At 43.4% G+C, this 26,580-nt stretch overlaps 1 protein-coding gene across 6 annotated transcripts in view; it reads left to right on the top strand.

Annotated features, from left to right (window-relative positions):
• Positions 1–26,580, top strand: part of C2CD3 (C2 domain containing 3 centriole elongation regulator) — a 123,794-nt gene that overhangs the window by 30,093 nt on the left and 67,121 nt on the right. For all 6 annotated transcript variants that reach the window (XR_011389150.2, XM_002708510.6, XM_070075269.2 and 3 more), the window contains 8 exons: positions 7,639–7,786; positions 9,579–9,730; positions 10,633–10,842; positions 12,268–12,380; positions 13,615–13,733; positions 16,298–16,429; positions 19,006–19,497; positions 24,821–24,972. Coding sequence is in view for 5 of the 6 variants with exons in the window: in XM_002708510.6 (XP_002708556.3) it covers positions 7,639–7,786; positions 9,579–9,730; positions 10,633–10,842; positions 12,268–12,380; positions 13,615–13,733; positions 16,298–16,429; positions 19,006–19,497; positions 24,821–24,972 (1,518 nt within the window). In the remaining variant the exon portion in view is untranslated. The remainder of the gene's footprint in view (positions 1–7,638; positions 7,787–9,578; positions 9,731–10,632; positions 10,843–12,267; positions 12,381–13,614; positions 13,734–16,297; positions 16,430–19,005; positions 19,498–24,820; positions 24,973–26,580) is intronic.

Raw genomic sequence — 26,580 nt, 5'->3', positions numbered from 1 at the left:
AAGCTTTTGTGTTCTGAGTTAAAGAGATTTGAGAGAATGTATGCTTCAGAAACTGCAATTAGTTTGATTTGGTTAAAGTTTAGACTTCCCATAAAGAATTGGCTAATCTACATAATCCTTTGATATGCTAATGATGGAACAGATGAGGACAATAAAGGTATAATAAAATAAATTAAAATTATGCTTTGAAATACTTTTAATTTTATATTAGTGAGTGTATACTTCATATTATAGAAATTGGGTAGACATCAAAAATATTTTGAGCAGGGGCTGGCATTAGTGCAGCAGTTAAGACATTGCTTGGGATGCCTGCATCCCATATAGTAGTGTCTAAATTTGAGTCCTAGCTCTACTCTCTATTCCAACTTGCTGCTAATACCTGGAAGCAGCTGATGATGGCTCAAGTACTTGGGTCACTGCCACCCAAGTAGGAGACCCAGACTGAGTTCCAGGTTCCTGGGTCTGGCCCAGCTCTGGCTATTGGGAGCATTTGAGGAGTGAACTGATAGATAAGAGATAGCTCTCCCTTTATCTCTTCTCCCTACCACTTTCTCTTTCCTCCCTCCCTAACTCTGTCTCTCTTTTAAAATAAATTTTTATTTACAAATTTTAAAATATTTTGAGCAGAAGAACAAAAAAGAGGAGTGTGCCAATAGTATGGAAAATCAACCAGATAAGAGATGAGAAGGCATGTGAGTTTTTCCTCGCTAAGGGGGATGAAGAGTCAAGACATCAATAGTTGAGGACAAAGAGTAAAATAAATGACATGTAGAGTTTTGGTGTTAGTGGCTCCATGGGTCAAAAAGATTGGAGTAGAAATCCTCGAAAAGGCATAGACAAGGGTTTGGAGGTAGTAAGTTCAGGCTTGAGCCTATAGCTCTGTTAAACTTGAGTTGCCTGTGGAACATTCACATGTGGCTATCTAGTAGGCACTTGGATATATGAGCTAGATAAGTGGAGAAAGGATTAACCTAAAGGTAAAAATTGCAGATTTATTACCTACACTGCAATAATTGAAACTTTGGGAATTAACAAGATCACCCAGGGTGGATATGGTAGAATGAAGTTAAGAATAGAGGACACGGGGCCCAGGCTATGGCATAGCAGTAAAGCCTCCACCTGCAGTGCCAGCATCCCCTGTGCGCACCAGTTCAAGTCCTGGCAGCTCCAGTTCCGATCCAGCTCTCTGCTATGACCTGGGAAACTAGTAGAAGATGACTTAAGTGCTTGGGCCCCTGCACCTACGTGGGAAACCCAGAAGAAGCTCCTGGCTCCTGGCTTCGGATCAGCCCAGCTCTGGCCGTTGCAGCCATTAGGGGAGTGAACCAACGGATAGAAGACCTTTTTTTGTCTCTCCCTCTCTCTGTTTGTAGCTCTACCTCTCAAATAAATAAAAAATCTTTTTAAAAAAAAGTTTAATAAAAAAAAGAATAGAGGACACAACTTTTTTTTTTTTTTTTTTTTTTGACAGAGTGGACAGAGAAAGAGAGACAGAGAGAAAGGTCTTCCTTTACCGTTGGTTCACCCTCCAACGGCCGCTGCGGCCAGCGCACCACGCTGATCCAAAGCCAGGAGCCAGGTGCTTCTCCTGGTCCCCTGTGCAGGTACAGGGCCCAAGGATTTGGGCCATCCTCCACTACATTCCCGGGCCACAGCAGAGAGCTGGCCTAGAAGAGGGGCAACCGGGACAGAATCCGGCGCCCCGACCGGGACTAGAACCTGGTGTGCCAGCGCCACAGATGGAAGATTAGCCTCGTGAGCCGCGCGCAGGCCTGAGGACACAACTTTTAATGCCCACTCCTCTAAAACCTCAGTAAAATGATGGTAAAGATATAGAAAAGATATAAAATCACAAACATCGAAAAGAGAGACGACAGGAGATAAAAGGGGTCAGTGAAATTTTGGAAGCCAGTAAACACATGGACAAGGGTAATTGACCTAATAGAGAAAGCTGTACCTGGGAGGTTAGAGAACCAACATTTGAATACAGAAGCCCAGAAAGAGTCAGATTGGAACACCAGCTGTCTTTCAAGGCAGTATTTGAATTTGAGACTAAAAATGAGGACTAGTTAAGAAAAAATAAAAGGGCCAGCGGTGTGGCTCACTAGGCTAATCCTCCACCTGCGGCACCGGCACCCCGGGTTCTAGTCCTGGTCGGGGTGCTGGATTCTGTCCCGGTTGCCCCTCTTCCGGGCCAGCTCTCTGCTTCGGCCCAGGAGTGCAGTGGAGGATGGCCCAGGTGTATGAGCCCTGCACCCACACGGGAGACCAGGAGAAGCACCTGGCTCCTGGCTTCAGATTAGCACAGTGCGCCGGCTGCAGCGCGCCGGCCACGGGGGCCATTGGAGGGTGAACCAACAGCCAAAGGAAGACCTTTCTCTCTGTCTTTCTCTCTCTGACTGCTCACTCAGCCTGTCAAAAAAAAAAAAAAAAAGAAAGAAAGAAAAAGAAAAAAGAAAAAGCATTTAGTCTACTCATCCCTTCCTCCAGGACCTAAAGAGACAGTAAACTGGAATTTGAATCTGAGCTCTGCCGTTCCCTAGTGGTTACATAACATGCCTTGCTTACTTAACAACAGTTGTCTCATCTATAAAATGGATATCATAATTAATCTACTTTAGTAATAGATTATATGGATTCAATGAGTTAATTCCTGAAAGCTCCCTAGAATACTTCTTGACCTGATGTTTATTAACATTTATTAATATTTAATTTAATAGTTATTAATATTAAATATTTTCATAACATTGCCCCTCACCCCCAGAGCCAAGAGAACTATTCCTCTGCCCAGGGAAAGTCTAGAAGTTCATTCTCTGTGTGGTAGGACTAGCAGCTTTCTAGGTTAAGGCTGCCAAGCACAACTAAGGGTCAATGAGAGCAGCATGCTGAGGAATAAGAGATGAAGTTCAAGTCTGGATATAGAGGAGTTGGCGCCATGGTACAGCAGGTTAATCCTCCACCTGCGGCACCAGCATCTCATATGGGCACCGGTTCTAGTCCTGGCTGCTCCTCTTCCAATCCAGCTCTCTGCTGTGGCCTGGGAAAGCAGTGGAGGATGGCCCAAGTGCTTGGACTCCTGCCACCTGCATGGGAGACTAGGAAAAAGCACCTGCCTCCTAGCTTTGGATTGGCATAGCTCCAGCCTTTGCAGCCATTTGGGGAGTGAACCAACAGAAGGAAGACCTCTCTCTCTGTCTCTCCCTCTCACTGTCTGTAACTCTACCTCTCAAATAAATAAATATTTTTTTAAAAAAAGTCTGGATGTAGAATGATGAAGACTTCCACCTGTCATTTTCTTCTGGCAGCCACACTTCCTCTTAGTAGGAGAATCAGATTTCTGCCTAGAAACTGTCCAGCTCAAGAGAAAAGTAATACAGATACGGACGCTTAGAGGCTACCCCACAAAATAATATAGTTCTGTCCAAGTGTTTTATAATGTAGCCCCCCAGTTAACAAGTTCTGCCCAGCTTCCAACCTGCATATACATCTTCCAGTCAGTATTTCAGTGCCTGACTTTTAATATGAGCAGATAGCCAAGATTTATAGACAACTGAGGAGTACCTCCAACTTGTAGACAAAGAACTAGATTCAACAAACATCTACAAGAGAAAGATAAGGAAAATCCTAGAAAGTAACAAAAAGGACAGAGTTGCAAAATAGGAAAAAAGCAATTTAATTGAGATATTTTCAGGAGCTTCAACATCCACATAATTGGAATTCCAAAAAGAGAAGATGGGGAAAAGAAAGAAGATAAAGAAATTATAAAAGTGAAATTCCCTGTACAAGAGAACACAGCCTTCCACATTGATATCTGCATCAAGATCTCTATCCATGTCCCTCCCAACTCAAAGAAACTCCATTCCAGAATACAACAGTCAAGAACATAGGGCTCCCTTTCCCCCTAACATCCAGTCAGTCAGTGGCTGTCTTTCCAGGGAGGGGTAGGAAAGAGTTGATGACCAATTTTTTTTTTAGATTTATTTATTTGAAAAGCAGAGTTACAGGGCTGGCTATAGCTCAGCGGTTCCTTCGACACAGAAGCTACTTGAAAAGCAGAGTTACAGAGAGGCAGAGGTGGGGGGCAGGGGGTTTCCACCTGCTGGTTCACTCCCCAGATGACTTCAACAGCTGCAGCTGTGCCAATCCAAAGCCAAGAGCCAGGAACTACTTCTGGGTCTCCCACACAAGGGTGGAGGGTGCAGGGGCCTAAGGACTTGGGCCATCTTCTACTGCTTTCCCAGGCCATAGCAGAGAGCTGGATCAGAAGTGGAGCAGCTGGAACTTGAACCCGCGCCCCTATGGGATGCCGGCACTGCAGGCGGTGGCTTGACCCACTAGGCCACAGTGCCAGCCCTGATGACCCTGATGACCAATTCTTCAAAAAACTTTTCTAAAACATAAAATAATAGGAGACACTTCCCAAGTCATTTTATGAAGCCAATATTACCCTAATACCAAACCCAGAGGCATCAAACAAGGCTGCAGATCAGAGTAGACATTTGGTGCAACGATCAAGACATGGTTTGGGGCCAGCGCCGTGGCTTACAAGGCTAATCCTCCGCCTGCGGCGCCGGCATCCCAGGTTCTAGTCCCGGTTGCTCTTCTTCCAGTCCAGCTCTCTGCTGTGGCCCGGGAGGGCAATGGAGGATGGCCCAAGTGCTTGGGTCCCTGCACCTGCGTGGGAGACTGGGAGGAAGCACCTGGCTCTTGGCTTCTGATCGGCGCAGCACCAGCCGTGGCAGCCATTAGGGGAGTGAACTAACGGAAGGAGGACCTTTCTCTCTGTCTCTCTCTCACTGTCTATAACTCTCTCTGTCTCTCTCACTGTCTAACTCTGCCTGTCAAAAAATAAATAAATAAATAAATAAACAAACAAACATGGTTTGGAACACGCAAATCCTATATTGAAGTGCCTAGCTTCAAGTCCCTGTTCTACTTCAGTTCCAACTTCCTGCTAATGCACAACCTAAAAAGTGGCAAATGATGGCTCAAGTACTTTGGTCCCTGCTATCCCCATGAAAAACCTGGATTGGTTTCCAGGCTCCTGGCTTTGGTTTGACCCAGCCCCAGCTGCTGTGGGATTTTAGAGAATGAACCAACAAATGGAAGATCTTTCTATCTGTGTCCAAGTGTAAGAATCGATCCTCTGTTTTTCATGATAGGCAGTCATCTAGATTGTCTAGAAAGGGGGAAAAATAAAAAAAAAATGACACCTAGATATAGGAAGAAAAATATCAAAGGATGAATATCAGAAGAAACATCTAAAGGAGTTGAGTGATTGCCTCTGAGCAGTCAAACTACTATCTTGGCTGGCCCGCGGCTCAATAGGCTAATCCTCTGCCTGCGGTGCTGGTACTCTGGGTTCTAGTCCCCGTCGGGGCGCCGGATTCTGTCCCGGTTGCTCCTCTTCCAGTCCAGCTTTCTGCTATGGCCCGGGAAGGCAGTGGAGGATGGCCCAAGTCCTTGGGCCCTGCACCCGCATGGGAGACCAGGAGGAAGCACCTGGCACTTGGCTTCGGATCAGTGCAGCGCGCTGGCCGTAGCGGCCATTTGGGGGTGAACCAACGGAAAAGGAAGACCTTTCTCTCTGTCTCTCTCATTGTCTAACTCTGCCTGTCAAAATAAAAAATAAAAAAATAAAAAACTGTCTCTTATTGTATGCTTTAGTCACAACTGCCTTTCCGAGTAGGTGTGTGTGTGCTTTTGTTTAAAATAATTTTATGAAGGAAAAGAGGATAGTGCTGAGAGCGGCCTTGTCCGATGGGCAAAGAGCACAGACAAATTCCAGCCCTTTTAAAATGTCATAGCAAATGACAGGCAGTCAAAGAAATGTTAATTTCTAAAAAGAAGAAGGAAAGAGTGGAGGACTATATGCTGAACTGTGGAGATCTCCGTAACTTTAGGGAATTGCCAGAGAGGAAAAAGCAGCTGGGATGAGAGATCATGAGTGGCAAATAAGGGAGTTCTGTGGAATACCAAGAGGTAGAGTTTGAACAAGGAGCATGCTCAGAAGCTGCACAGAGGTTGTGTGCATAGGGAAGTGGCTGGTTGGATGTTAGCAGTTAGGAAGTTGTTAGGACCTTTGAGAGAGAGATTACTCTAGATTAATGCTTCTCAGCTGGGAGTGATTCTTCCCTATCCCCAGCCTTACTGGACATTTGGTCATGTCTGCTGACACTTTGATTTTTCATAGTCAGGGGAATGCTTTTGGCATTTGGTGAGTAAAGACCAGGGATCCAAAATGCAAAGGACAGCCCAGATGGCAAATTAGCTGACCCAGGATCCAGCGTTGTGTCATAGCAGGTTAAGTCACTACCTGCAATGCTGGAATCCCATATGGGCACTGGTTCACTCCCAGTCCAGCTCCCTGCCAATGGCCTGGGAAAAGCAACAGCAGATGGCTCAAGTGTTTGGGCCCCTGCCACTCAAGTGGGAGGCCTAGCCCAGTGCTGGCTGTTGCAGCCATCTGGGAAATGAATGAGTAGATGGAAGATGTTTCTCTGTCTGTCTGTCTCTCTCTCTCTCTCTTTCTATGTATATTTCTATATATATACACACACACACACACACACTGACTTTCAAAACAAATAAATAAATCTTTAAAAAAAAATAAAATAAATTACCTGACCCAACCTGTCAGCACTAAGGTTGAGAAACCCTACTGTATTAAGGAAAGTAACACAGGAATATCATGGTATTTGAAAATAGTGGATAATGCCCGTTTGCTTAAGGTAAGGAAAAAATTATAGCAGCTAGCTTGAAAGGGAAGCAAAATAAAAAGAGGTAATAAATGAAATGTTTAGCTCAGTGCCCAGCACTTAGTATTTAATAAATACTGTTGCTTTTATTATTAACAGTTGGTGTTCATTAAAAATCCATTAATTACTACTTACCATAGGAGAAACAAAATCAAGATATATACCTACTTTGCTCCCTAGAACTTAGACTTTGAGGAAAAATGTAGAATTTATAGTAGGACCTGAAAGAAAAAATTGCTATCAAAAATATATAAGAATGGTACGGAATTTCAAAAAAAGAAAAATTAATCCTTAAAAATTCTCAGTTTGTAGTTACTTATGTGCTTATCTTCCTATTGGTTTTCAAACTCTTTCAAAGTAGAGTGTATTTTTTTCATTTTAATATATGTCATTTTTATATATGTCATTTATGACATAGAACTAATCTTGTCATAATTAACTCTAAATACACCTAAGTTTTCTTAAGGGAAGAAGGCATATTTATGAATAAACCATTTTTTCACAAACAACATATAAAATGTAACTACTGATTTATGTTTGTTTACCTTTTTCTCTCTCTTATAAGCCATAAATGCCACAGGAGTAGAAACTGTGTTAACTTAGCCATCTCTGTATCATCCGGACCTGGCACACAATAGGTGATCAGTGAATGCTTGTTGGGTAAATGAATGAGATCACAATCAGTGTCAGCACTGTGTTTCTGAATGCTGCTTGTTGACCTCCCAGAGGAGTAGGGAGCAGTATAACTGGGCAATATTTCCTGTAGTCTTCTGTTTTATGTGAGTCTTTCAACATAGCTTCTGTGTTTATAACTTTAGAAAGTTTCACTAAAGAAAAATACTTCAGCTGAAACTTCTGTTTGTCTTTATTATCTCTGCAGTGCTAAATTATCCCAGGGTCATTTGTGGGATGGACTAGGCTCTCCTCCAGATTCCCCAGCTCCTGGGAGTGACGCGTATTGCAGCAGTGAGCTGAATGACCCTCAGTATGACCAGAGTCTCCTGGAGAACTTGTTTTACACAGCACCTGTAAGTCACTGAAGCTGAAGCGTTAGGAATTAGAGAACTAGAGTGTCAGTAATATTAGTAGCTGCAGGTGTGATCCCCTTTGCCTGATAGAAAGCTACCCATGTTACATACCTTAGTTAATCATAATGACAACCTCAAGAGAAGATACCATCTTTACCTTACAAATGAGAAGACAGCCTAGTAACATTGTGTATTTTGTCCAAGGACACTTAGCCAAGTAAGTGATAGAGCCAGAATTCAAATTCAGGTTTGCCTGAGGATTTAAATTATAGGTTCCTTAGAGCTCATCTAAGGTAGAGCTAACGTATTTGCAGCCATGCCCTCAGAACCACTCTCGACTGGTGTCTATTCAGAATATTCTAGAGGAACAGGTGTTAGGGCGTGGCAGATGAAGCCACCACTTGGGGTGTCCACATTCCATATCAGCCAGCCCCTGGTTTCGGCCTGGCCCAGCCCTGGCCATTGCGGCCATTTGGAGAGTGAACCAACAGAGATCTCTTTCTATCTGCTTTTCCTCCTCTTTCTGTAGCTCTGCCTTTTAAATAAATTTAAAAAAGAAAAAAAAGCTGCCACTTGTGGACCTCAAGAGCTTATTTGGAGGTTCCAGCAGGGGAGTGCAGCTACTCGTATACCCTTGTCTGAAGACCGGTCTTCCTCTAGCGGGGACGGTCGTCCTCTCTGACCAAACGCACAGCTTCAGAAGGGACACGCATGGAGCAGCAAGGGAGGAAGGGGACACCTGCCTAGCCAGCCAGATCAGCCAAATCCACCCTGGCGATCAATGGGGTGACAGATGTCGCAGCCAGATCACCTTCACATCCAAAGCTAACACGTGAAGAAAAACCTAAGAGCAAAAAGCTTTGTAACTTCACCTTGAAGAAGTTGTATTGTTTCCAGAAAGACATTCCTATCACGCTTATTTAAATTGTCCCCCGTCACAGGTTCACATTATATGTTCTTAGATGCCAAAAAGAAAATTGGAGATATAGACCTAAAATGACTTCGAACTGGTACACTGAATTTTGCTAGCAAGCTTTAGGCAATTTTTCAAAATGTAGAGCTAAATAACTCTAATGCCATCTTCTCTATTTTGAGTCTTGTGATGTAAGAGGCTGGTCAGTCAATGGTGGCAGCTGCCTTTTCTCAAAATAAAAATGAGTTGCAGGGGACATAGCCACTGGTTTTCCCCATTAAGGAAATTTGTGAAATACAGTCAACATTTCATCTAAGCAAGGTTAAAAGCAGAATGAATCATTTGTAGTTTGGAATAGTGTGGCAAAAAGCAATCTTTGACTCCAAATAATTAGTTAGGCAACATGGTCCCAGTCATTTGGAACCTGTGGAGACCAAAATCTGGCTTTACTATTTAAGCTGTAGATCATAAATAAATTGCCTAACTTTTCTCGACTTCAGATTTCTCCTTTGTGAAAATTGAAGTGAGTACCTTATAAGAATGCGGTAAATAATACAGAGATACATGCAGTGTTTAGGATAATGTCAAATACATAGTGGGCAGTCAATAGATAGTGGTTGTTAGTATTACTGAGAATTTGACAGAGGAAACTACTTTCATTTCTTTGCTTTGAACTGAATTTGTAGGTTATTTTTGTGAACTTCAGATTATATAACCATGAGGAAAATGAGATTATCTCCCTCCCTGGTGTCAGGCATCTCTTTAAGGGAATGATGTACATGCCAAGAACTTGCTTACAGTTAGAGAAATATTTCATTACTACCACCACCCCCGGCAATTATCTTTTAGTGTCTGTCTCTTTGTTTCTTCCCCCTATAGAAATCTGATAGCAGCATCAGTGATTTCCTCAGTGAAGATGATGATAGTGTTCCTTCTAAAAAAATGAACCAGTCAAAAGCTGTTGCCAGATCTCCTAAGATTCTGGAGTCAAGAGATCAGAAGCTAAAGAAAGCAGCAGGCAAGAAAAATCGGTGAGCATCTCTGTAATGCCTGTTTAGAGAATGAGAGTAAAGGAAGATGCTTTCACAAGACCTCAACGCTGACACAGGGTTAAGTTACGGTACCTCAGGAAGCACTGCAATCCTTAAAAATGTTATAACATGAGCAAATGGGTGCAAGTAAAGTAAAGGAGAAAGAATTCTAGACTATATGCATACTGTGATCACACTTAGGTATAAAATTTGCATAAGGAAAGCAAATAAAAAGAAATACAGAAAAGTGACAGTAGTCATTACACTAGTTATGTAACTTATCCCCTCTAGAAAAACCTGATTCCAGGGCCAGCGCTATGGTGCAGTGGGTTAACACCCTGGCCTGAAGCGCCTACATCCCATATGGGCGCGGGTTCTAGTCCTGGCTGCTTCTCTTCTGATCTAACTCTCTGCTATGGCCTGGGAAGGCAGTAGAAGATGGTCCAAGTCCTTGGACCCCTGCACCCGTGTGGGAGACCCAGAAGAAGCTCCTGGCTTCCTACCTTCGGATCGGTGCAGCTCCGGCCGTTGCAGCCATCTGGGGAGTGAACCAATGGGCGGAAGACCTCTGTCTCTCCTTCTCTATGTAACTCTGACTTTCAAATAAATGAATATATCTTGGAAAAAAAAAAAAAAAGAAAAGTAAAACCCGATTCCATAGCATTTATACTTGTGTGAAGGTGGACCTATATATAACAAGAAACTTTTTTTATATTCGAGATTGCTTTAATTTTAAATTGTGACCAGAGTCAGGATTCTGACCGTTGAAAACTGTTTCCAGTCCTTGAGAACTTGTGAATTAAGATGCTTGCTGCCCTCCCTGTTTCCGCCCCTTTCCTGTGCGACCTGGATTGTTCCGTGCTGAGCCTGTGTCCCTCACTGTCTGTATGAACTCCTTCCAGAAATCTGGTTGAGCAGCAGATGCTCTCAGGAGCTCCAGAAGATGCTCAAGCGATGACGTTAAGTGTTGATAGACTGGCCCTTCTGGGTAGAACACACTCGGTCAGAATGATCATCGAAGCGATGCGAGTTCCTCCAGATAGTCCTCAGGTTACGCCTGGCAGAAAGAATGATGCTGGAAGACCACTTAAGCTAACAACAGCAAGGAAGCGGTATGTCTAACATGAGAAGGCTAAATGTGACATTTGTGGGAAATGTGTCTGATAATAATTGATAACTGTATAACATATAATGATTTGTAACATGTTTTCATGTGCATCATTCAGTGAACAAAAAGCTATTGAATTCTCCAATAGGTGCCAAGAATTATGAGTAGTAAGTATGGGGTTAAAGAAAATTACTGTTCTTATAGACCTGACAGTTGGCTAGAAAGAGAAACGTTTAAATGTCTATAAATAGGCCGGCACCACAGCTCACTTGGCTAATCCTCCACCTGCAGCGCCAGCACCCTGGGTTCTAGTCCCAGTTGGGGCACCAGATTCTGTCCCGGTTGCTCCTCTTCCAGTCCAGCTCTCTGCTGTGGCCCGGGAAGCCAGTGGAAGATAGCCCAAGTGCTTGGGCCCTGCACCCACATGGGAGACCAGGAGGAGGCGCCTGGCTCCTGGCTTCAGATCGGCGCTGCGCACTGGCTGTAGCTGCCGTTTGGGGGAGTAAACCAACGGAAAAGGAAGACTTTTCTCTCTGTCTCTCTCTCTCACTGTCTAACTCTGCCTGTCAGAAAAAAAAAAAAAATGTCTATAACATACGGAATTAGGGACCAAAATAGATGTTCTCCATTATAAGTGCTGTGGATGGGAGCCCAGGAAGGGAGCCTTTATTCTGCCTGATGGGATCAGAGAGGCCCTGGAAGAAGGGCCTCTGAGGACTGGAGCTCTTGAAAGTTGGATCTTTACACTCTGGGGAAAAAAAAAAAAAAACTAAATGAAAGATCTCCGCAAGTGAGATCCCAGTGGAAAGAACATGTCATCAAAGAAGGAGGTAACTTTCTCTGAAGGGAGGAGAGAACTTCCACTTTGAACATGGCCTTGTATAAATATGATCAGAGTCGGTGAACTCAGGGGGCTTCCATAGCCTTGGCAGCTCATGACAAGAGGCCTAGGGTGATTACTGATGCCATAAACAAGAGTGTCAATTTGTTAAGTCAACAACAGGAGTCACTGTGCACTTACTCCTCATGTAGGATCTCTGTCCTTAGTGTGCTGTACATTGAGATTTAATGCTATAACTAGTACTCAAACAGTATTTTTCAATTTATGTTTCTGTGTGGGAGCAAACTATTGAAATCTTTTCTTAATGTATGCTAAACTGATCTTCTGTATATAAAGAGAATCGAAAATGAATCTTGATGTGAATGGAAGGGGAGAGGGAGTGGGAAAGGGGAGGGTTGCGAGTGGGAGGGACGTTATGGGGGGGAAGCCATTGTAATCCATATTCTGTACTTTGTAAATTTATATTCATTAAATAAAAGTTAAAAAAAAAAGTTGGATCTTTAAAGGTATGTAGGATTTATCAGATAAAAACAGGTGTGTAACTTTGCTTGGTTTTTAATCACTTTTTTTGTTTTGTTTTGTTTTTAGCACTTTCTTTGTGGAATATCACTTTCCTGTGGGCTTTTCCAAAAGTGGATCAGGAAAGACAGCTTTGATCACTGAAGTTGTTCGATTCGCCTCCAGTAAAATTGCAGATGGAAGTAAGAAAGAGACCCATTTTCTCCTCCTTCGATATTTTGGAATTCCTAATTGCTCGTGTGACTTTTTTTTTTTTTTTAAGATTTTTTCTTTATTTGAAAATCAGAGTTACACAGAGAGAAAAGGAGAGGCAAGGAAAAAGAGAGAGAGGTCTTCCATCTACTGGTTTATTCCCCAGTTGGCTGCAACGGCCAGAGCTGCATCAATCAGGAGCCAGGAGCTTCTTCTGGTTCTCCCACGTGGGTGCAGGAGCCCAAGGACTTGGGCCATCTTCTACTGCCTTCTAAGGCCATAGCAGAGAGCTGGATTGGAAGTGGAGCAGCTGGGACTAGAACTGGCGCCCATGTGGGATGCTGGCACTGAAGGCAGCGGCTATGCCACAGCACCGGCCCCTCATGTGACTTTCATAGTGTCATAGAATTTAGAGTTAGAAAGAATTCGTTTTTGGTTTTTTTTTAAGATTTATTTATTTATGTAAAAGAGTTACAGAGAGGGAGAGACAGAAAGATATCTTCCATCCACTGATTTACTCCCCAGATGGCCACAATGGCCAAGAGTGAGCCAGGCCGATGCCAGGAGCCAGGAGCTTCATCTGCGTCTCCCACATGAGTGGCAGGGGCCCGAGTACTTGGGCCATCCTCTGCTGCTTTTCCCAGGCACATTAGCAGGAAGCTGGATTGGAAGTGGAGCAGCCAGGACACAAACTGGGGCCCATATAGGATGCTGGCATTGCAGGTGTGGCTTTACCTGCTACGCCACAATGCTGGCCCCAGAAAGAATTCTGAAGTAAATACTCTAATTCCTTTATTTTGTAAGTGAGGAAACTAGCCAGTGCTACTGTGATTATCTTGCCATAAGGTAACAAGTCAGGTAACATGGCTGAAACAAGAACTCAGAACTTCTGACACTTAGATCATGTTCTTTCAACTGTCATTATGTTTCTTGTCTTTATCTTTATAATATGGCTTTTTTTAATATAGCTTTATCAATTTAAAGTTCATATACTATATAGTTCATTCATTTGGCATTCAATTTAATGGTTTTCAGTATATATGCAGAGTTATGCAGTCATCACTGTCATCCAGTTTTCGAACATTTTCACCCCCTTTCCCTCTCCCCAAGCCCCAAAAGATTTTAATCAGATTTGCAAGAGAGGTAGGTGATAATAAGACCTGATTTATGATGGCTCTTATTAGGGAAAGTGACGTGTGCCTATCTGTTTGGTTCTCCTTACAGTGGTGAAATTCCAGCAGCGATTTGTGTTTCCAGTACGGTTTGGTGGCCCAATGATACAGCACTGGTGGAATTCCAACCTCACTTTCCAAATTTACACAAAGAAAACTCCACAGAAAAAGGTACTTCAAGTGACTGACCTTTGTCTTACCAGTCACACAATACACTTGGAGCATACTTAAAAGTATGTTCATATCTAAACTAGGGATTTCTACAGGCTTAAGCAACACTAATATTTTTATTATTATTATAACTAATCTCTGTTTACCTATTATTATAGTCCTGATGTGCTAAAGATTCTACATGAACACAGTGTCAGATTTATTCATCTTAACAACTCTGTGAATTATGTACATTATTATCTTCATCCTACAGATGAAGAAACTAAGATTTAATGAAGTCAATAACATATCTGTGGGGCTGGCGCCCTGGCTCACTTGGTTCATCCTCCGCCTGCAGCACCAGCATCCCATGTAGGCGCCGGGTTCTAATCCCGGTTGCTCCTCTTCCAATCCAGCTCTCTGCTGTGGCCCGGGAGTGCAGTGGAGGGTGGCCCAAGTGCTTGGGCCCCTGTACCCGCATGGGAGACAAGGAGGAAGCACCTGGCTCCTAGCTTCGGATCGGCGTAGCTCTGGCCGTAGCAGCCATTTGGGGAGTGAACCAAAGGGAGAAAGACCTTTCTCTCTGTCTCTTTCTCTCACTGTCTATAACTCTACCTGTCAAATAAAAAAAAATTTTTTAAAAACATATCTGAGATCACCCAGTCAAGTAAAAGACAAAGTGAGGACTCCATCCCAAGTCTTCTGTCTTTAGATCCTAAGTTCCTAATCTCTTTACTTGTTCCATACCATAGAGAGAAATGACAGCTATTGGCTATCATTTGAGATTCTACTCCCTACCTCCTTTTTTTTTTTTTTAAGCTTTATTGATTACTTGAGAGTTAGAGGGAGAAACAGAGAGAGATCTTCCATCTGCTGGCTAACTCCCCAAATGGATGCAATGGCCAGGGTTGAGCCAGGCCAATTCCGGAAGCTAGAGCTTCATCATGAGTCTCCCACATGGGTGCAGGGGTCCAAATATTTGGACCATCTTCCACTGTTTTCCCCAGGCCATTAGCAGAGAGCTGGGTTGGAAGTATAACAACCAGAACAAGAAGCAGCATACATATGGGATACCCGTATGGCATCCCAGGCAGCAGCTTTGCCTTCAACACCATATCAGTTTACAGGTAGAATATATGAAGTATTCTACCCATGTTCAAAATAAGATAATTATAGGTATTAGGGTTTTTTTTTTTAAGATTTCATTTATTTATTTGAGAGGTAGAGTTGACAGAGAGGCAGAGGCAGAGACAGACAGAGAGGTCTTCAATTTGCTGGTTTGCTCCCCAAACAGCTGCCATAGCTGGAGCTAGGCCAATCAGAAGCCAAGAGCCAGGAACTTCCTCTGGGTCTCCCATGCAGAAGCAGGGAACCAAGCACTTGAGCCGTCTTCTAGTTAGCAGTTTTGATCAACTAATTCAAAAGTTATAAATTCCACTTGCAACTGTGATAACACAAGTCAATGAACTATATAATATTAGAAATTTTTTAATTCCTTCAACAATGGAGCAGCCTTTATCATTTGACCTTGTCTTTGATGTGGATAGCATGAGGAAAGTGTTTTGGGCTTTTTTGTTCATTTTCTCAGCGAATAAATAATACAAGGTCTTTTGGAATATATAGAAAAATAGGAAGACAGAAAATAGAGAGAGCTCTTCAGTCTGCTAGTTCAGTCCCTAAATGGCCATAATGGCAGGGGCTGCACCAGACGGAAGCCAGGATCCTAGAATTTCATCCAGATCTCCCACATGGGTGACAGGGGCCCAGGCAATTGGGCCATCTTCTACTGCTTCCCCTGGTGCATTAGCAGGGAACTGGATCAGAAATGGGACTGCTGGAACATGAACCCCCGCTTGTATTGGATGATGGCATCACAAATGCAGCTTAACCTGCTGCACCACAACACTGTCCCTGGACTTTAACTAAACATTTTAATGACTATATACTCTTCCATATTGATGTGCTATAATTAAATAATTCCTGATTATTAGATATGTGATTATTTTTATTAATATATGCATATATATAGGTCTTATATGTATTGTTTAGTGTTTCTTTAGTATAAATTCCCAGAATTAGAATTACTGGACCAAGGAATATGAATATTTAAATATTTTATGCAAATTATCAAATTCGCTGTCCAGAAGTATGTTACCAGTTTATATTCCCAGCTTTAGTCATATGACAGTCTCCTATTTCTCTATAGTCTTGAAAGCATCAAATAATTAAGTTTTGTGATTTTCTTCATCTTAATGGCAAAAATTTGTATCATCTAAGTTTTATTTTTTTGTTAAGAGTGAAGCTGAACAATTTGAATAAAAACTTAACTCTTCATAACAGATCATCTTCCAACATCTTTGTGACTTTTGAAACCATCTATACTTTTTCAGAGAGCACTAGTGAAACCTGGAGGGGGCTGAAAATACAGAATATGGGACCCCACTTAGAGTTGCCACCCTCTAATAATTAAGGTTTTGACTTCAAAAGTATGAGTTCCTTTATAAACTACATGTGCTGTCACTTTGATTAAAATTCTGTATGTTCCTCTTTAATTAAACCTAAACTTTCTATGCTTGTTTCCACAGCCAGAAGTCATTGGCTCTGCGTCGCTTCCTTTGCGAGCTGTCATTCAGTCAGAGCTGCTTTCTTTCAGCGACCAACTTCCAGTGCAGCATGAAAATGATCAGATTGATCAGATTCTGCTTGGCCCCCTCAAGGTATATAGATACGCATTCAGGAAGTCTGAAGTGTTTACTGAGTATGTGTCTGTGACTGGCCCTGAGAATATGGCAGTGAAGCAGAAAAGCTGTTGTGGAGCTTCTGTTGAAATAGGTCAGCAGAAGTGCTGTAAAGAAAATAAACAGCGTGATGGGATAGTGAGTACAGGGAGGTAAGCAAGAGGTGGTGATCAGACAACCACCTTGCCCTTCTACTGTCCAAGTTTTATTTTTTGGTTCTTGCTGGACTGTAAAGCTTAAAAATCAGGTAGGTATAATAAATAGAATTGATGGACTAGAAATTGTTTCTGTCCTGGCTGTGTTGACAGAAGTGCTATTAATCAGTCCATAGTCAATAAACCAAAGTAATTTTGCTGTGTAACACCTGTGTGTCTCAGATAAAAGGAACAACAAGAATACTTTATTCCTAGTTAAATCAGTCTTTTAACAGGAAGTGATCACTTCTGTTCCTCAAATTAATCATTTATCCTGAATCTTTTTTTTTTCTTTTTTAAGATTTATTTATTTATTTGAATGGCAAAGTTACAGACAGAGAGAGGGAGAGACAGAGAGAAAAGTCTTCCATCTGTTGGTTCACTCCCCAGATGGCCACAACTGCCAGAACTGGGCCAGGAGTCAGGAGCTTCTTCCAGGTCTCCTATACGGGTGCAGAGGTCCAAGGACTTGGGCCATCTTCTACTGCTTTCTCAGGCTGTAGCAGAGAGCTGGATCGGAAGTGGAGCAGCCGGGACGCAAACTGGCACCCATATGGGATGCCAGCACTGCAGGCGGTGCTTTACACACTATGCCCCAGCACCAGTCCCTCATTTTTCTTTTTTACCTTTTTTTTTTTTTTTTTTTTTTTTTTTTTTTGACAGGCAGAGTGGACAGTGAGAGAGAGAGACAGAGAGAAAGGTCTTCCTTTTGCCGTTGGTTCACCCTCCAATGGCCGCCGCTGCAGCCGGCGCACCGCGCTGATCCGATGGCAGGAGCCAGGAGCCAGGTGCTTTTCCTGGTCTCCCATGGGGTGCAGGGCCCAAGCACCTGGGCCATCCTCCACTGCACTCCCTGGCCATAGCAGAGAGCTGGCCTGGAAGAGGGGCGACCGGGACAGAATCCGGCGCCCCAACCGGGACTAGAACCCGGTGTGCCGGCGCCGCAAGGTGGAGGATTAGCCTATTGAGCCACGGCGCCGGCCCATTTTTCTTTTTTACCTTTTTTTTTTTTTCCTTGAGAAAGCTCTAGCCTGCTGATTCACTCTCCAAATATCCACAATGACTGAGAGACTGGGAAGCCCTGAGAGGGTAATGGGTTGTCCCAGGAACTCAGTCCAGGTCTCCCACAGGGTAGAGGGACCCAATTACTTGAGTTATCACCATTTCTCCCAGCATCTGTGTTAGCAGGGAGCTAAAACCGAAGTCATGGTTCAAACCCCCAGGTACTGCAGTATGGAACATGGGCATCCTAGACATCATCCTAACCTCTAGGCCAACACTCACTCTTTTTACTTTTTAACGTTTTTTGTAATTTTTATTTTGAAATAACATCAACTTTGAGAAAAATTATGAAAGTAGTACAAAGAACTCCCATATCCTCTGCCCAGACTCACCAGTTCTTAATATTTGTCACATTTACTTTGTAAGTATCTGTCTGCCTCTTTTCTCTTCTGTTCCTTTATCTCCTCCCCGTATATCTATACCTGTATAATAGTATGTACACACGCTTTTTTTCTGAACTATTTGAGGCTAAGTTACAGACCTATCTCTTTACTCCTAAATTCTTTAGCATGTATTTCCTGAGAACAGGGACATTATCATGCATAATACTTGAGTTATAGAAAGCAATTTAATAGTATTACTATATCTATAGTTCATGCTCGGTTTTCACCAGTACTTTCCTTTCTAGCAGCTGTTTTTCCAGTCCAAGATTATCTTTTGTGTTTAATTGTCCTATCTTTCTGATCTTGTTTAGTCTGGAATAGTTCCACAGCCCTTTGTATTTTTGTACACTAACATTTTTAAAAAGTAAGCCTGTTATTTTGTAGACTGTACCTCCACTGAGGCTTACCTGATTATGCTTGTTATGATCGTTGTAAAATGACCATTTCTTGCTCAGTTCCCTGTACATTTTATTAAATAGCATTCTAGATGGAAGAGTGGTCACTTCTCCCATTTTAATTTTTTCAGTATGGACTGGTGGATTCTTATATTATTCATTAGGTTATAATCCATTTCTGTTATTCAAATTGATGGTCAAATTGTCCTAGATTTAGCCAGAGGGATCCTGTTCAACTAAATTGTGTCCTTTAAATATATCTCCAATCTTTTCTGAGTACTACTTTATTTTCTGGCACAGGGTGATGTTTTAGGCTCATCTTGTATTATTAATAAATCATCTGCCTAGCTTTGCTTAGTCTGGCAAGTTAATATATATGCAATCTGTTACTTTTTTTACATTACGGTATTTGAGGATTAGTTAACTCATTGGCTAATAATCTAATGTTGTTTCCAGCTCCAAAATTCTGATTCCGGTTCTAGAGGACATTCTTATCGATTCTTTTCCTTTTTGTTTTATAGGTAACCGTGGAGCTTGTTACAGATAATAAAGATTTCACTGGTGTCAATACTAAACTAAGTAGCAATATCCAACATACCCCACATTGTGAACCCACAAGTCCAGATAAGATACTACCAGAAGCTAACCAAGATATTACCTCTACCAAAAATTTAAAGAACCTAAATCAAATTTATGAGGAAACTACAAAGAAGGCACAGAATTTGGTGCTCCCTAACCCAAAATCACTGAGCCCTGTAGCACCACATCCTTCCAACTTGATGACTCCGCCAGCCTCCCATAATTTAGTGAGTCGGACAAATGGGTCAACACAAGAAGATGCCTTGCTGTTACATGTGCTATTGATGGTGCCAGAGGGGAAAGATTTCACTCCTGGAGAATCTGAAAAACAGGCATCATGCAATGTTTATTTAAACTGCAAACTCTTCACAGAAGAAGTCACCAGATCTGTCATCGCTTGGGGTACCACACAACCAGTCTTTAACTTTTCTCAGGTAACTGTGTACATTCCCTATCCAGTATGGGTGTACGGGGATGGGAGACAAGTGTTTCCCAAATCCTTATTCCATCTTTAAAGAAATCTAGAACATTTAGAGTAGGAGGGAACTTTGTATTCATTTGGTGTACACTATTGGATGGGAAGAGGAAATGACATTGAAAGTATATTAAAACTCTTTTGACTGTTTCTTTTTATTATATCTCAGTTCATATGGTTTCTCACTATTTCTTTAGCCTGAGTTCTGGATTCTATTCCTTTCTTCTTCCTCTGGGACTTTGATTAGTTAAACCTTTCCCAACTGACCTGTTAGAGGGTATTTCAAAAAGTTTTGTGGACAAATGGAATTATAGCTTATTTGGATGTAAAAACTTTTGAAATAAATGCGTATTCATGATTTTTTTTTTTGACAGGTAGTTGTAGACAATGAGAGAGAGACAGAGAGAAAGGTCTTCCTTCCATTGGTTCACTCCCCAAATGGCTGCTACGGCCAGCGCTGCGCCAATCTGAAGCCAGGAGCCAGGCACTTCTTCCTGGTCTCCCATGCAGGTGCAGGGGCCCAAGAACTTGGGCCATCCTCCACTGCCCTCTCGGGCCACAGCAGAGAGCTGGACTGGAAGAGAAGCAGCCGGGATTAGAACCTGGCACCCATATGGGATGCCGACACCGCAGGCAGGGGATCAACCAAGTGAGCCATGGCGCCGGCCCCTCATAAATTGTTTTTAAAATGCTCTGTGGCGTAGAGAGTAAGCCACCGCCTACAATACTGGCATCTTGTATGGGTGCTGGTTTGAGTGCCAGCTGCTCCACTTCTAATCCAGCTCTCTGCTATGGCCTGGGAAAGCAGTAGAAGATGGCCCAAGTCCTTAGGCCCACCAGAATGGGAGAACTGGAAGAAGTTCCTGGCTCCTGGCTTTGGATTGGCACAGCTACGGCCATTGCAGCCAACTGGGGAGTGAACCAACGGATGGAAGACTCCGCTCCCTCTCACTCTCTCCCTCTCTCCCTCTTTCCCCCTCCCACTCCCCCTCTCTCCCCCTTTCCCCCTCCCACTCCCCCTCTCTCCCCCTCTTCCCCCTCCCCCCTCTCCCTTCTCTCCCCCTCTTCCCCTCTCTTCTCCTCTCCCTCTCCCCCTCTCCCCCTTCCCCCCTCCCCCCCTCCTTCTTTCTTCTCCCTCTCCCTGTAACTCTTTCAAATAAATAAATAAATCTTAAAAAAAAAAAAAAAAGCACCAGGGGCCAGCACCATGGCTCACTTGGTTAATCCACCTGTGGCGCCAACATCCCATATGGGCACTAGGTTCATGTCCCAGTTGCTCCTCTTCCAGGCTAGCTCTCTGCCATGGCCCAGGAGGGCAATGGAGGATGGCTCAAGTGCTTGGGCTCCTGCACCCGCATGAGAGACCAGGAAGAAGCACCTGGCTTCTGGCTTTAGATGGGCACCACGCCGGCCATGGTGGCCATTTGGGGAGGGAAGGAAGGAAGGAAGGAAGGCTTTTCTCTCTGTCTCTCTCACTGTCTATAACTCTACCTGTAAAAAAAAAAAAAAAAAAACACCAAAACAGACATCTTATAATTCCACTTTTCCATGATCTTTTTAATGGACCCTCCCATCTCCAATCGCTTCTTTATTTTTTTATTTATATATTCTCCCTCGGTCTCCTTTGTCCCTCCATTTATTTCAATATTCATCTTATGTGATTTGTCTGTAGAATTATTTTCTTTCTTGGTTTTTTATCTCCACTTTCTTGTTTTCTCTCTTGACTCTACTGCTGATCTTTTGGGCTAAGAGGAAAAGCTAGCAAAATGGCAATAACCTCAGCAGTTCTTCCTTTGTCTGAACTTTTAGTGTCGATGTTCCCATTCATTGCTGTATCCCTGGCAACTTTCCAAATCAACCTTCTTTTCCCTTTGGTCATCACATCTATTCCCACAGCTTCAGTTGTCATTTTTATGAAGATAACTTCTAAATCTAAACTTTCCTGTGAACCAGACTTTTCCCTCTAATTTCAGATCTAACTGCTTGCTGGTTATCACCAAAAAGCACCTTACATTTGGCACTTAACGCATTGCCTAGCATGTTCCAGACATTCAATAAAGATGTTTAAATGAAAGAAGGAATTCAAATATTTCCAAATCTGAATTTATTTTCCTCCCAAATTGTTCTTCTTTGTGTCTACCCTCATTCATATTATAATTTACTCAGAAACTTAAATAGAACCTCAAAGTTGTCCTTGACTCTCTTATGTAAGTACTCATCGAATTCAATATAAGTGTTGCAAACTTCATCGCCTCTGGAATACACCCCCTTACCTCCACCCTCATTGCCACTGGTTCCATTCAGGCCCTCACCCTCATTCCAGAGAGCCTTTAAACCGGTCTCCCTGTTGCCAGTTCTTTCCCTGTGCACCAAGAAGAGCATTCTTTCTAAAACACTAGCCTGAACACTCTGCTCCTCTACCTAAAACCCCTCAGTGATTCCCCATAGCCTTCAGGACTGAATGTGAGTCCAAGATCCTTTAAGAACCAGCTGTATTTTGTTTTCCACTTCTGCCGCTCTTCCCTTCACACTGGGTAGTCCAGCTGTGGTCAACTACTCAGGTTTCCCGAATTCTCTCTTCCCTCTGTGTCTTACGTGTGTTGTTCCTCTGCCTTGAATTTCTTCCTTAGCCTTCGTGACACATATTGGGCAGAACTCTTTGTGCTAGTTAACACCAGCTCAGCCTTAAAATTTAGGATTACCTTCTCCCAGAAGCTCTTTCTGAAACTTCCCTGTCTGGAGCTTAGGTTGCTGTGTTCGTTTTACTTTTTTAGTTTCAAAGAGCAGAAATGTATTCATTTGTATAATAAATAGTGTTTCTTAGCTGGACACAAAATCAACTCTGCTCTGGTTCTCTGCTCTTCTAGTATCTTCTCAGTATGACTTGTACTGCTTCTGGTTTCACCTTTTTTGCCCTTCATGTTTTCTTTCTTTGGTTTGTTTATTTGTTGTAAAGATTTATTTTATTAATTTGAAAAGGAGAGTAACAGAGAGGGAGAGACAGAGAGAAAGAGATCTTCCATCTGCTGGTTCACTCTTCGGGGCTGGGCCAGGCCGAGTAGTTGTTGCCAGGAACTAGGATCTTCATCCAAGTCTCCCACAGATGTGGCAGAGATCCAGATACTTGAACTGGAGCTCCAATATGGGATGCTGGTATTGCGGGCAGGAGCTTAATCTGTGTCACGGTGCCAGCCCCGCCTCTCATGTTTTCTACTGGTTATATCACGGGGCCTTATGCCCATCTGCTAGTACAGTTACTACACCTGGGTTCCTTCACTACACTTGGTGCCTTGGTTTCTCCAGTTTATTTGACGGAACTATATTTGGTGCTAGATCTCTGGTTCTCTTTGGTAGGCTTGTCATCTCTTTTTCAACTACCAGCTAACCAATTCTGGAATAATTTTACTATTGAAAATTCAGATGAACAACTGGCTTTGCTGTTTACTGTGATACCCTTCAGGCAGAGCTTTTTCCACCAGGCTGTTGCATTAAATGCTATCCATTGGACTGACTCCCCTTTGATAATTGCTCAGCCCTTGTCCAGTCAGTGTTTTTTTTTTTTTTTTTTTTGTTTTTTTTTTTTTTTTTTTGACAGGCAGAGTGGACAGTGAGAGAGAGAGACAGAGAGAAAGGTCTTCCTTTGCCGTTGGTTCACCCTCCAATGGCCGCCGCGGCCAGCACGCCGCGGCCGGCGGGGCCGGCGCACCGCGCTGATCCGATGGCAGGAGCCAGGAGCCAGGTGCTTTTCCTGGTCTCCCATGGGGTGCAGGGCCCAAGCACCTGGACCATCCTCCACTGCACTCCCTGGCCACAGCAGAGAGCTGGCCTGGAAGAGGGGCAACCGGGACAGAATCCGGCGCCCCGACCGGGACTAGAACCCGGTGTGCCGGCGCCGCTAGGCGGAGGATTAGCCTAGTGAGCCGCGGCGCCGGCCCAGTCAGTGTTGTTTTAAAAACATCTCTGTCTCAGCAGAGTTTACAAGTAGGTCACTTTGTCCTACAAAAGGTGACAAGCACCATGTTTGACGTGTCTAGCAACCTTCTCTGTGTCCCAGAAGTTCATTGCTGAGGTGTACTACAAAAACTTCATGGAAAAGTATAATTAAAAGATAAGTTTAGGGGCCGGCGCCGCGGCTCACTAGGCTAATCCTCCGCCTAGCGGCGCCGGCACACCGGGTTCTAGTCCCGGTCGGGGCACCGGATTCTGTCCCCGTTGCCCCTCTTCCAGGCCAGCCCTCTGCTGTGGCCAGGGAGTGCAGTGGAGGATGGCCCAAGTGCTTGGGCCCTGCACCCCATGGGAGACCAGGAAAAGCACCTGGCTCCTGGCTCCTGCCATCGGATCAGCGCGGTGCGCCGGCTGCAGCGCGCTGGCCGCGGCGGCCATTGAAGCGTGAACCAACGGCAAAGGAAGACCTTTCTCTCTGTCTCTCTCTCACTGTCCACTCTGTCTGTCAAAAAAAAAAAAAAAAAGATAAGTTTAGGGACCATGGCTGTAGTATAGCGGGTAAAGCTAGAGTGCCAGCATCCTATATGGGCGCCAGTTCGAGTTCCAGCTGCTCCACTTCCAATCCAGCTCCCTGCTAATGTGCCTGGAAAAGCAGTGAAAGATGGTCGAGGCCCTTGGGTCCCTGCACCCACATGGGAGGTCCAGAAGAAGCTCCTGGTTCCTGGCTTCAGACTGGCCCCACTCTGGCCATTGCAGCCATTTAAGGAGTGAACCACAGATGAAAGATCTCTATCTTTTCCATTTTTTGAAGATCTCTCATATGGATGGATTTCAAAAGTTTTTATACCAAAATAAACAATTCAATCCTGGTCTCCCTCTTGGATGGCAGAGACTTAACTACTTGAGCCATCACCTGCTGCCTCACAGTGTGTGTATTAGGAGGAACCTGAACTGGAGATCAGGGCCAGGACTCAAACCCAGACACTCACTTATGAGATACAAGTGCCCCAAGTGGCAGCTTAACTGCTGTGCCAAACACCTGCCTAATAAACTTAGTATTTTAATTCCATTTTCCCCAAAGCATTTTGAAGTACTCTCATAAATGAGCTTTGCCATCAGAGGACTCTTCATGGTTTGTATCTTGCCTTTATGCCTGAGTCTCCAGTAGCAGACTTCCACCTGCAGAGTGGGTTTTATCTTGATGCTTTATATCTTCACACTGCCTATACGCAACAGGCGTTCAGTAAATGTTGGGTGAATAAAAGTATAAATCAACCTTTACTCTCTGTTGTGGGGTTTGTTTTGTTGAAGGTTTTTTGGTTGTTCCTCTCCCCCAGGTGATTCCTGTCTCTCTGTCTTCCAAATACCTGGATAGGCTTAAGAACAACGTGATGGTAATTGAAACTTGGAACAAGGTGCGGAGCCCAGGACAGGACAAGCTGCTCGGGCTGGTGAAACTCCCCCTCCATCAGTTTTACATGTCATTCAAGTAAATAGGATCTTTTGGAGTATTCTTTGTTTTGCTTTGCATCTTTATTTTTGTGTGGACTGAAGAGGAATCCTTTGGGTTTGCAGACATTTGGAGCCCAGCAGCCCCTTGGAGGACTTTTCTCCATGCACCATGGTCACTGCTCTTTCTCCTCTTTGAAGCAGCCTTACAGACACTGCTAACCAGGATTCAGACACAGTGCTAAGAGCCGTACTTACCACAAGTCATTTAATCTTCATAATGACCTCTGGGTGGCTACTTTGATTTCCCTGTTGTACCCAAGAGTTAACAGAGACACAGAGGCATTGAATTACTTATCACACATGTCATTAGAGTGGAGCCAGGTGAAGAACTCAGGGATGGCCTGGCTCAAGAGTCACTCTCTTCTCTAAAAAGCTCTACTGCCTGCAGTTAGCATCTCACAGAGCTAATCAGAACCTGTCACAGAGCCTCAGTATTGTTCACAGCAGCTATTTTCAAGATTTCTGTAATGAATATTGTGTTTTAGACCTTCATATTTGATATACCTGAATTTAACACTTTGGTAGATATTGATTAACCCTAAGATCATTTCTATTCTCAGTAGAGACTGTTTGTTGTTTTCACTCAAGGTTCCAATTTTTACTTTGGCACTCACCTTTTACCTAGCAGCTCCTCATGATTCTGTTTTAAATGTGTTTTACATGTTACAAGGAGCACTTTTGTGGCCCTTATCTCATTTGAGCTTTACTTTGACCACTTAGTCTCTAGTGTACAAATAAGGAAATTGATGTCACTTGGCTGGGAGAAGTCACTTACCTTTTGTGGCTTTCTTTTCTTCTGTAAAATGAAGATGATGATAGATCCCCCATCTCCAACGATGCAGTTGTGAAGATTCAGTGAGAAAACACATTGAGTACACCTTGTGTGAAGTTAAGTGCTTACAGTGATAACATTGGAAAGCTTGGAAAGGCTGAGAAGTAATGGGATCATGACTGCCGTTGCCCACTGTAGGCTTTTGACTTTTCCCCTTTTTGTACTTGCAATATTATCTGATCTGGAATTCGCCTTCCTCCATTTCCCTTCTCATTCCATTAGAGCTTGTTCTAGGCTAAGAGAGCACAAAACAATAGTAACTACCAATTACTGAGCATTTATTGTGTACCAAGCATCGTTGTTGGTATTTGATATTTGTTATCTCAGTTTAGCCCTAACAGCCCTGGGATGGGGGTTGAATTGCCTCCATTTCACACATGAGAAGACAGAAAAGAGTCTCACACTGCAAGTGGCAGAGCTAAGATTCAGCTTGGTATAAAGGATACCGTTGGGGGCTTTAGAATCATGTGGATCAAAGCTTGAATCCCAGCTCAACCTCCTACTGGTGTATCTTTAGTAAGCAACTTAACCCTTTTGAATTTAGCTTTTCTTTACTGCAAATGGTGGATAATATCAACCTTTGTAGTTATTAACAGATTAAAAGTACTATAAAGTGCCTACCATGTGGTGGACATTCGATAAATGGCAGATGTCATTGGTATTTTATCCCAGTCCTACCTGCCAGGCTTAGTGCCCACCCTTTTCCCAGTTCACCCCACTGCATCCCTCTAAAGCGATGCAGTTCAGCGAGTC

Source organism: Oryctolagus cuniculus, chromosome 1 (assembly GCF_051225735.1).
Source record: "Oryctolagus cuniculus isolate XC-2025 breed Fujian yellow rabbit chromosome 1, ASM5122573v1, whole genome shotgun sequence".
NCBI lineage: Eukaryota > Metazoa > Chordata > Mammalia > Lagomorpha > Leporidae > Oryctolagus > Oryctolagus cuniculus.
This window is presented reverse-complemented; position numbering and strand designations above follow the sequence as displayed.